This window comes from Pygocentrus nattereri, chromosome 8 (assembly GCF_015220715.1).
Source record: "Pygocentrus nattereri isolate fPygNat1 chromosome 8, fPygNat1.pri, whole genome shotgun sequence".
In the NCBI taxonomy this organism is placed as follows: domain Eukaryota; kingdom Metazoa; phylum Chordata; class Actinopteri; order Characiformes; family Serrasalmidae; genus Pygocentrus; species Pygocentrus nattereri.
This window is the reverse complement of record NC_051218.1, coordinates 52,765-63,741: the sequence shown is the minus strand read 5'-3', so window position 1 is coordinate 63,741 and position 10,977 is coordinate 52,765. Positions and strand designations below refer to the sequence as shown.

Genomic DNA, 10,977 nt, shown 5'->3' with positions numbered 1-10,977 from the left:
TATTGTTGGAAAGAATAACAAATATTAATATGTAAATTTCTTGATAAAGAACTTTAGTATGTTCAGTGATACACTGTACATGCTGATGTGAGATGATCTATTCTAATTTGTATTTTAGCCATTGCCCTAAGTGAATGCCTAATTTTTCCAAGTGCAGCGGTCACCCCTGGATAGTGGTAACCCTAACCCTAACCCTAACCCTAACCCTAACACTCAATCTGTTCATGTTACATGCATTAGTGTTTGGTAACTTTATGCTGGCAGGCTGCCAACAGGACTAAGACACGTCACTGAGTGGGAGGCCTCTTGGCAGCAAACATGATAAAAATGAAAATTTCCACATGTACAGAACAGAGTGACGCAGAACAGCAGTCAACATGTTAGGCTTCTTGGTCCTGACTTGGATTTTCATTTACCTCTTCATCCTCTTCATCCGGATCCAGAGGCCCAAGAACTTCCCTCCTGGCCCCTGGCCTGTGCCCATTTTTGGGAACCTGTTTCAGCTGAACATCACCAACCCTCTGAAAGACTTTGAGAGGGTAGAGTACCATGTTTTTAACACTGATTTGAAAACAAAAATAATCAGTTTGTTTTTTGGTCTTTTTTGGTAACTGGCAACTTTTCTGCTTGATGTGTTTTATGTCTTTAGTTAGCTGAGCGCTATGGAAACATTTACAGTCTCTATATTGGAGGAACACCTGCCGTTGTCCTTACTGGTTTTAAGGCTATAAAGGAAGCTTTAGTGACCAAGGCTGCAGACTTTTCAGGACGTCCACAAAACCTTATGGCCAGCCATGTAACAGAAGGAAAAGGTGAAGTCTACTTTTAACAGTCAATAGACTGAGATAAACTTCTTTTCTCCTGTACCTTTTAAACTGCAGTTATGTAATGGCTATTGATTTTCTAATGTAATCAGTTCCAAACATTGCTTAGCTATACATTAGCTGAAGGTTAGAGTCCATTCAACTCTAATCTTAAAACTGTATGTAAATACCACAGGAGTTATCATGGCTGATTATGGTCCTGGTTGGAAGGAGCATCGACGCTTTGCCCTCATAACTCTGAAGAACTTTGGCATGGGGAAGCAGTCTATGGAGGACAGGATTCTGGGAGAGACCAAGCACATTGTTTCACACCTAGAAAAAAGTGCTGGTAATGTTGTCATGTTACTTGCAGTATTTTTGCAATTAATGATACCTAAACAATTAAAATTAGCCAGGGGTCATAACTTCCCTGGACTACACCTGTACAAGAATTATGGTCTCTAATGCCCCTTTCAGACATGCAGTGTGACCCAGAACTTCTCCAGACATTACCCGGAGGAGCTGTATGTGTGAACACAAATGTCTGAATCAGTTATACTGGACATTACCCACCCTTTATGCTGACAGCCCTCTTGTATAAAGTCTGGGTAATGTCTAAGTGAACCCATGAGTGAACAAAGCAGGTAAGCTTCCAGATAATTCACAGAGGGCATGTGGGATATTTGTGCACAGAGTGTAGATGTTGCATAATCTTTTCTGCTTGTTTTTATATTCCTCTCCACACACACTCACACTTTCATTGATATTGCAGTGAAATACATGTAGTGTTAACAGTGATGCAAAAATCATCATGGCTGAATCAGTAGTCGTGTCATGCCATGGCCCCTACACATGATACACAGGTGCTGCTCTTTGCCTAAACCACCTAGAACATGTCTGACACTGAAAATCTCTGGCTCTACCCTCCATGTGCAAAAGGGCAATAACGGATAATATCCAGACATGATTTTCCAGACATTCTCTGGAGTTCATATGGCAAAATTGCTTTAGATGTCCAGGTGGAAAAATCATGCATGGACACATACACTATATTGCCAAAAGTATTCACTCATCCATCCAAATTGTTAAAGTCAGGTGTTCCAATCACTTCCATGGCCACAGGTGTATAAAGCCGAGTCCCTAGGCCTGCAGACTGCTTCTACAGACATTAGTGAAAGAATGGGTCACTCTCAGGAGCTCAGTGAATTCCAGCGTGGTACCGTGATCAGACGCCACCTGTGCAGCAAGTCCAGTCGTGAAATTTCCTCACTACTAAATGTTCCACAGCCAACTGTCAGTGGGATTATAACAAAGTGGAAGCGATTGGGAATGACAGCAACTCAGCCACGAAGTGGTTGGCCATGTAAAATGACAGAGCGGGGTCAGCGGATGCTGAGGGGCATAGTGCACAGAGGTCACCGACTTTCTGCAGAGTCAATCACTACAGACCTCCAAACCTCATGTGGCCTTTAGATCAGCTCAAGAACAGTGTAGAGAACTTCATGGAATGGGTTTCCATGACCGAGCAGCTGCATCCAAGCCTGGAATGCAGTGATGTAAAGCGCTGCCACTGGACTCTAGAGCAGTGGAGACGTGTTCTCTGGAGTGACCAATCACATTTCTCCATCTGGAAATCCGATGGACGAGTCTGGGTTTGGCGGGAGATGGTACTTGTCTGACTGCATTGTGCCGAGTGTAAAGTTTGGTGGAGGGGGGTGTGGGGTGTTTTTCAGGAGTTGGGTTTGGCCCCTTAGTTCCAGTGAAAGGAACTCTTAAAGCTTCAGCACCAAGAGATTTTGGACAATTTCATGCTACCAACTTTGTGGGAACAGTTTGGGGACAGCCCCTTCCTGTTCCAACATGACTGCACACCAGTGAACAAAGCAGGTCCATAAAGACACGGATGAGCCAGTTTGGTGTGGAAGAACTTGACTGGCCTGCACAGAGTCCTGACCTCAACCCCATAGAACACCTTTGGGATGAATTAGAGCTGAGACTGTAAGCCAGGCCTTCTCATCCAACATCAATGTCTGACCTCACAAATGCACTTCTGTAAGAACGGTCAAAAATTCCCATAAACACTCCTAACCTTGTGGAAAGCTTTCACAGAAGAGTTGAAGCTGTTATAGCTGCAAAGGGTGGCTGACATCATATTAGACCCTATGGATTAAGAATGGAATGTCATTCAAGTTCATATGCGTGTGACGCCAGACGAGCAAATACTTGTGGAAATAGTGTACAATTTCTGACAGAATACATAATTCATAAGTGCATAAGTGATCATTGTCCCATCAGATGTATTAGAAACAGTTGCACAAACAAAACAGGCTCTCGGTTGGTGGTTAGAAGAAATTTTTATAATTTTAATGAGCAAGCTTTCCTTTCTGACTTAGCAATGAGTGAAATCCACCTTACACTAGAAATCTCCGATGTTGATGGGGCACTAAACCACTTCAGTAAAACTTTCCTAACAGTGGTAAACAAACATGCCCCATTCAAAAAGTCAAGAGTCAGAGACAGATCAAGTCCCTGGTTTACGGGTGAGGTTTCCTCATTGTTTAAGGCCAGAAATAAAGCTTGGTCAAATGGTAGACGCTCAGGGGAGAGAGACCACTGGCTCACCTTTAGACAGCTGAGAAATAAATGTACTTCTGCTGTCAGAAAAGCTAAATCAGAATATTACCTCAGCTTAATCACCAGCACTAGAAACCCTCAAAACTTCTGGAAAATAGTAAATTCTCTAAAAAACAATTCCCCCCTTTTTCCAACAAGCGTTTTAGTTGACGATCAGCTGATTTCTGCCCAGAAGGAAATATGTCAAGCCTTTAACTCACACTTTGCTGCAGGCAGCCACATCTTTCATAAGAATAGCACAAACCCATTGAATAAAACTGATCTCAGCTCTACTGTTTCTAAAACGCATGGTCTTTACTCACTCCAGCCATTTTCTCCATATTTAACTGCTAATGTCCTGGATAAAATTAATCCACGAAAAGCCACTGGAGAAGATGGGCTGGACCCCTTTTTATTGCGTCTCGCAGCCCCGATTATTTTAGAATACATTTTATACATTTTTAATCTTTCAGTTTTATCTTGCAGAATTCCCAGGGTCTGGAAAACAGCTCATGCTAATTCCTCTGCATAAAGGTGGTGAGACAACAGATCTGAATAATTATAGGCCAATCTCAAAACTGTCGTGTTTAGCAAGCAAGCAAGCAACATTTATTTATATAGAGCTTTTTACAACAGGTGTTGTCACAAAGCAGCTTTACAAAATCAGTATTACAGAGAGAAGAGAAAAGAAAAGAAAAAATCTGGGTGCGAGCCCCCATGAGCAAGCCAGTGGCGACGGTGGCAAGGAAAAACTCCCTAAAAGAGGAAGAAACCTTGAGAGGAACCATGACTCAGAAGGGGAACCCATCCTCCTAAGGTCGACACCAGATAGCAAACATTATTAGTATGAAGTATTATAGTAAAGTGGGAAAAGAAAAGATCTGAGGGTGAGGACTGCACAGCGCTGTACAGCAAGAAGCTCAGTGGTGGTCAAACCGGTCCAGAAGGCTGGTAAGCAGTGGCACCAATCAAGGCAGAAGAGGCAACAGCATCAGATGCACAGGATGGGCAGCTGATCAGCTCGGCAGAGAAAGGAAAGAAAAACACAAGAGTCAGTTCTGTAAAGCTGACCACAGATTACAGTATAACAGAGCAGCAGAGACTCCAACAGGTCTAGATCTGACAGGGAGACTAATCACCAAAGGCTCCACTATACAAGTAAGTTTTTAGCCTAGACTTAAAGACTGAGGCTGTGTCTGATTTCCGAACATTAACAGGAAGATTATTCCAGAGCTGGGGGGCTTTGTATGAGAAGCTCTCCCCACTGGTGTAAATTTATTAATTCTAGGTACCAGTAGTAAGCCAGCACCTTGTGATCTAAGTAGGCGTGATGGTTCATAGTGGGAGAGAAGGTCACTCAGGTACTGAGGGGCGAGTCCGTTTAGAGCTTTATAGATCAGTAATAGGATTTTATAATCAATGTGAAATTTAACTGGTAACCAGTGCAGGGCTGATAAAACTGGACTAATATGGTCGAACTTTCTGGTTCTTCTGAGACTCTGGCTGCAGCGTTCTGGACCAGCTGAAGCTTGTTGAGGCTTTTGCTGGGACGTCCAGACAGCAGGACATTACAATAATCTAGCCTTGAAGTAATGAATGCATGAACTGGAGCAGGAAGGCTGTTCTAGTGATATTAGTTATATGTGTGTCGAAGGACAGATCAGCGTCCATCACGACACTGAGATTTTTAACAGATAAGCTTGATGCAACTGAGAGATTGTTAAGTGTTAAGTTAGACAGTTTGTTTCTAGCTAATTTTGAACCAAGAAGCAGGACCTCTGTTTTATCTGAGTTAAGTAGCAGAAAATTTCTTGACATCCAATCTTTTTTGTCTTTTACACAGTCCTCAATCTGGCCAAGTTTAATTTTATCATTGTGTTTAGCAAAAATGTTAGAATCTCTAGTGAACCAGCAATTGAAATCGTTTCTTCATGAAAATTCTGTTTTATCTAAATATCAGTCTGGTTTCAGAGAAGGTCACAGCACTATCTCTGCTACGACACTGGTTTTAAACGATCTTTATTCAGACATGGAGAAGAAGAAACATTGTGCAGCTGTTTTTATTGACTTAACAAAAGCATTCGACACAGTTGATCACACTCTTCTTTTACGGAACTTAGAAAAGATTGGCTTTGATGCAACTGCGCTGGACTGGACCCAAAACTACCTCACTGACAGAAATCAATGCATGACATTGAATAATTATAAATCAGAGTTGGTATCTGTATCTAAAGGTGTACCACAAGGTTAAATTTTGGGTCTTATTTAATATCTACATAAATGATATTGCTACCTCTGCTTCAACCTCAGTGTATCGCTCTGCACTGAGGTTCATCACTGGAGATCCGTACAGAACTCACCACTGTGAGCTGTATGCCAAAGTTGGGTGGCCCTCTTTAACGGGACGAAGGGAAACACACTGGTTGATTTTTATTTATAAGACACTCTCCGGTCATTTGCCAGAATACATCACTTCATTGATGAATACAAATAACAGTAATTATCAGACTCATTCTAGTAACTGGATCAGCTGCCAGGTACCAAGAGTTCTTACTGAACTGGGAAAATCTGCTTTTAGTCACAGCACCAGCTGGAATTCACTACAGGACACATTAAAACTCGGCTCACTGGTGTCACTCAGTCATTTTAAACTTTTAATATCAAACCACCTACAGACAGCCTGTACCTGTTTTACTTCATCTTATTTATTCGTAACTTTTATTTTTGTGTCAGGTCTCCTTAGTTCTTTATCTCTTTTTATTTATTTATTTATTTCCTCTCATTTTATTTTAAATAATTTTTTTAGCATTACTTTCTTAATTTGTGATATTGTATTATTATCTACTTTTGATCTTAATTTCTTATCATTACAATCTCAAGTTCTATTTTTATCTACTTTTATCTTTTATTCACTGTTATTTTAAATTTTCTTTTAATTTAAAATGATTAAATGTAGTTATTTTCTTTGTCATGTCAATCCCTGTTTTTGTAAATGCTCGGCTACATTGAAAATGAGGGTTGCCCTCAATGTAATTCTGAGTCAAAATAAAGGTTGATTGAATGATTGATAATGACACAATCTCTAAATAGTGTTTACAGATTAGTGTTACTTTATAATTTCTAATATAATAAAAAATGTTGTGCTTTGTCTATGTTGTAGGAAGCTCCATTAATCCTCAGACTTTGTTCCACAATGCTGCATCAAACATCATCTACCTGGTTTTATTTGGTATTCGCTTTGACTACGAAGATGACACCCTCAAGAAGTTTATTTATCTCTTCACTGAAAATGCCAAAATCCTCAATGGAACCTGGGGAATGGTTTGAAACTGTATTATCAACTCTGGCATGGATATTTACTTGTTACTGATGTTCAGGGCTTTTATATAAGAAAAGATTTTGATTCATAATCAAAATAATAATATATACACATATAATCTATATTATGTAGTCTATATAGTCTATGAGCTGTAAATCTCAGATATGACCAATCTGTTTTGGTCATATTTCTGTAGATATACGATACACTTCCTATGGTGAGAAACCTGCCCCTTCCCTTTAAGAAGGCTCTTGATAATGCTGAGAAACTGAAGAAAATGGCAGCAAAGATGATCAACAAGCACAAGACAACAAGAGTGCTAGGAGAGCCAAGAAACTTTGTTGACTGCTATCTGGATAAGCTTGATACGGTGGTATATACTATATGTACATTCTTAAAAATATGGTTCTTCAAGGGTTCTGTAGTAAATAAAATGGTTCCTTTTGCATAAATAAAGGGTTCTTTGCATTGTGAAAGGGTTCTTCAGATTTATGGGGAATGTGTTGTAGATAGTTCTATATAAAATCCTTTTTGCTAAGGGTTCTATTGAGTACCAAAAAGGGTTCCACTATTGTTACAAGCCAAAGGACCCTTTTCTGGTATTATATAAAACCCTTTTTGCTAAGAGTGTAGGATATAGTGACATAGTTAAAGTGAAATTTTTAGAGATGTACCAATTTTGCATGCAAATCTGTGATGCCTGGTTTTCTATAGATGGCTGATGGCTCTTCCTTTGCTGAGACTCAGCTTTTGATGTATATACTGGATCTGCACTTTGCTGGGACTGATACCACCTCCAACACTCTGCTCACAGCGTTCCTCTACCTCACAACACATCCAGACATTCAGGGTCTGAAAATACACATTGCAGTGTTTGGAGCTGTTTGCAATGGTTTTGTTGATAGATTTGATAAAAGAGCTAGTAATGATACCATATGCCTTCTGTCTCGTCTTTCTAGAGAGATGTCAGAAGGAGATTGATGAGGTTCTGGATGATAAAGCTCATGTGTCATTTGAGGACAGACACAACATGCCATTCACACAGGCTGTGATCCATGAGTGTCAGCGCATTGGCAATATTGTCCCTCTGAGTGTATTTCACTGCACCAGCAGAGATACTAAACTGATGGGCTACAGCATCCCAAAGGTGAAGATTCTGAAGATACTTTGTTTCCATGGAGTGTTAATAATTTCATTTGTTACTCATTTGTGTTTGTCTTTCTCTGTGGCGCAGGGAACTGTCATCATTCCAAACCTCTCTTCAGTGCTGAGTGAGGAAAGCCAGTGGAAGTTTCCACATGAGTTCAATCCAGCTAACTTCCTGAATAATGAGGGACAGTTTGAGAAGCCTGAGGCCTTCATGCCATTTTCTGCTGGTGAGAGTTTTGGACTATATAAAATCATTCACACCTCTTTTCTTGATAAAAATTGATAGGATACTTTGCCTACATGTTTTGGTTATTAGGGCCTATTAGTCATTCATTTCAGCATTTTTTGGTTGAGGAATTCCTTGAAGCTTTGCCTTGGGGTAAATGATGCTGATAATCGAAAAGCATGTAATAGCCTCAGATTAATCCAGAAACCATGCCCTAATGAATAGATGACACTAGTACCATCACAAAAGAGTTGCTGATATATTTTTCATGTCCGCAGGGCCTCGTATGTGTCTTGGTGAAGGTCTGGCTCGCATGGAGCTCTTCCTCATCTTGGTCTCTCTGCTGCGTCAGTTCCAGTTCTTCTGGCCAGAAGATGCAGGAGAACCAGACTATACTCCTGTATATGGAATCACACTCACACCCAAAGCATACAAGATGGTAGTCAGACTGAGACAGACAGCAAGAGAGATGTAGAGCCTGACTTTCGGTCTTGAATGGTTATGCTGGTGTGTAATTTACTGATAATGAACTCTGTATCATTAGTTCCCTTTGATTGACGATTGTTGTTTAATACTATACTACAGTCCAAGAGGTAACTTTCCATTCTTTTCATCCGTTTGACCTTTGTCACTCTGGCTGCATATGATCCAGGGAATGATATGCTACCTTTTGCAGAATAGTGTCTCAGGAGATGATCCTGAGCCTTAGCTTATTGTATCATTTTCATTATTGATGAAAGGGACATCAATGTAGCATTGAAAGTTATGGTATGGTATTGCATTTACTACAATTTTGTATTTAATACAATTTTGGTAGCAATATCAATAAAGGATTTGGTATAAAGATAAGCCATTTCTGAATCAGGAGGAACTTCAGAGGTCAGAGGAGAAGAATGGAGAAGACATCTCAATCCTAAAGAAGGCAGGTGGAACAAAGAGGTCATGCACAAACACTGAAAGCAAGGACAGAAGTCTAGATTGACTTAATTTTATATTTTTGTTATGTTCTTTTTAGTTAAATAAATTTTTTGTAATCATCATAAAATGGTTCTTGTTATTGTTCTGAATAAATCTGACAAGGGTGATTTGATAGCGTGAATTCTTTATTATTTTACTGTGCCTCATGTTTATAAAACAAACATGTTTGGGAGACATGGAGCCAAAGTGAAATCTGTCATTTTAGGTATTTTAAAAATCCAGGCTGGACACGATTTTCCCCAAAAGAACACATGTGGTCATCCATATAAACCTCTAGGGCCTTGGTCACCAACACTCTTCCTGGAGATATCAACCTTCTTTCACCTCCAGTCCAAATATAAGGCATCTGATGCAGCTAATCAAAGACTTCTGAAGATAATTATTAGATGTATCAGGTGTGGTGGACAATGGTTTTGTAGAAACTTTGCAGGAAATCTCCAGGAGCAGTGCTGGTCACTACTCTAGAGCAGGGGTTGCAAACTGGGTTCGTCTCAGGTCACAGCACTGCAAAGCTTAACATTTCCCCTCTTATAACACTTGGAATTCTACTAATGATGTCCTTGCTGCATAGCTGATGAGTTGAATGAGGCAAACACTAAAGTATGCATTGCTTTAGTCTGCCAGCACTGGAGTGTGACACGTGATCCTGAATGATGATGTCTTGAAAAGATGGTAACCAGAATGAAGGGGTCCAGTCAATTCTGGTGAGAGTTTAACCTGCCCTGCCATATAAAAGCTGCACAAGTTTGTTTATTTTCTCCTGGAAAAGAAATCTATTTAAGTGATACATGGCCTGATCAGCAGAGCTTTTAGAGAAAGTAAGAATAATTCCAAGCTTAAAAAAGTGAGAATGATTCCAAATTAAGAAAAATGGAAAGCTGGAAAAAACAAGAAGCTCAAAAAACGGTTACAAACAAACAAACAAACAAACAAACAAACAAACAATAATATATTTAATTTATAGAGCACCTTTCTCAAACCTATGCTTTACAGAAGTAAAACAACCTACAACACAGAAACACAGTTCCTCAGCTGGCTTTGGTAAAAACTCCCCATACCACAGCAGAGCCATTAAGCAGGCATGTAAAGTGCCCTTTTCAGCCTGGGTGGTCTCATGACTATAGTGTAGCCCCATGAAGCCTCATAGCCCTTCTGGGGCTTCCTTAGCTGGGTGATCCCCATACACTTGCATTGCATATTTTAACAGAATCATCTCTAAATAAAGTTGATGAGCCACACCATGAAGGTATGGGAAAGAGTTGTTGAAGCAAGGCTAAGGCGAGAGGTCCAGATCAGTGAGCAGCAGTTTGGTTTCATGCCCAGAAAGAGCACCACAGATGCAGTTTTTGTGTTGAGAGTGTTGGTAGAGAAGTACAGAGAAGGTCAGAAGGAGCTACATTGTGTCTTTGTGGATCTAGAGAAGGCATATGATAGGGTACCAAGACAGGAACTGTGGTACTGTATGAGGAAGTCAGGTGTAGCTGAAAAGTATGTTAGGGTGGTGCAGGACATGTATGAGTATAGTGAGACAGTGGTGAGGTGTGCAGTTGGAGTGACAAATGGTTTCAAGGTGAAGGTGGGGTTACATCAGGGATCAGCTTTGAGCCCCTTCTTGTTTGCAATGGTGATGGACAGGTTGACAGATGAGGTCAGACAGGAGGCTCCGTGGACCATGATGTTTGCAGATGACATTGTAATCTGTGGTGAGAGTAGAGAGCAGGTGGAAGAGAATCTGGAGAGGTGGAGGTTTGCACTAGAGAGGAGAGGAATGAAGGTCAGTAGAGACAAGACGGAATACATGTGTGTGAATGAGAGGGAGGCAGGTGGAAAGGTGAAGATGCAAGGAGTAGAGGTCGTAAACGTGGATGACTTCAAATATCTTGGGTCAA

The 10,977-nt window shown here is 40.4% G+C and overlaps 1 protein-coding gene across 2 annotated transcripts; it reads left to right on the top strand.

The window, feature by feature from the left end:
• The first annotated feature begins 377 nt into the window (after positions 1-377).
• Positions 378-8,585, top strand: LOC108442727 (cytochrome P450 2J6-like). 2 transcript variants are annotated; one of them, XM_017722907.1, is made up of 9 exons: positions 378-539; positions 650-812; positions 1,000-1,152; positions 6,577-6,737; positions 6,932-7,105; positions 7,450-7,585; positions 7,695-7,882; positions 7,970-8,111; positions 8,389-8,585. In XM_017722907.1, the coding sequence occupies exons 1-9, from the start codon at positions 378-380 to the stop codon at positions 8,583-8,585; spliced, it is 1,476 nt and encodes a 491-aa protein (XP_017578396.1). The 2 variants fall into 2 exon arrangements, with proteins under 2 accessions (XP_017578396.1, XP_017578395.1); XM_017722906.1 differs by having other exon boundaries at positions 6,932-7,108.
• Positions 8,586-10,977: the final 2,392 nt, after the last annotated feature.

Excerpts from the sequence above, each read along its gene's own strand:
- LOC108442727 (XM_017722906.1), top strand. The coding sequence starts at position 378 with ATGTTAGGCTTCTTGGTCCTGACTTGGATTTTCATTTACCTCTTCATC. Across the intron at positions 540-649 it reads CTCTGAAAGACTTTGAGAGG|TTAGCTGAGCGCTATGGAAA; the intron begins GTAGAGTACCAT and ends TTATGTCTTTAG. Across the intron at positions 8,112-8,388 it reads CTTCATGCCATTTTCTGCTG|GGCCTCGTATGTGTCTTGGT; the intron begins GTGAGAGTTTTG and ends TCATGTCCGCAG.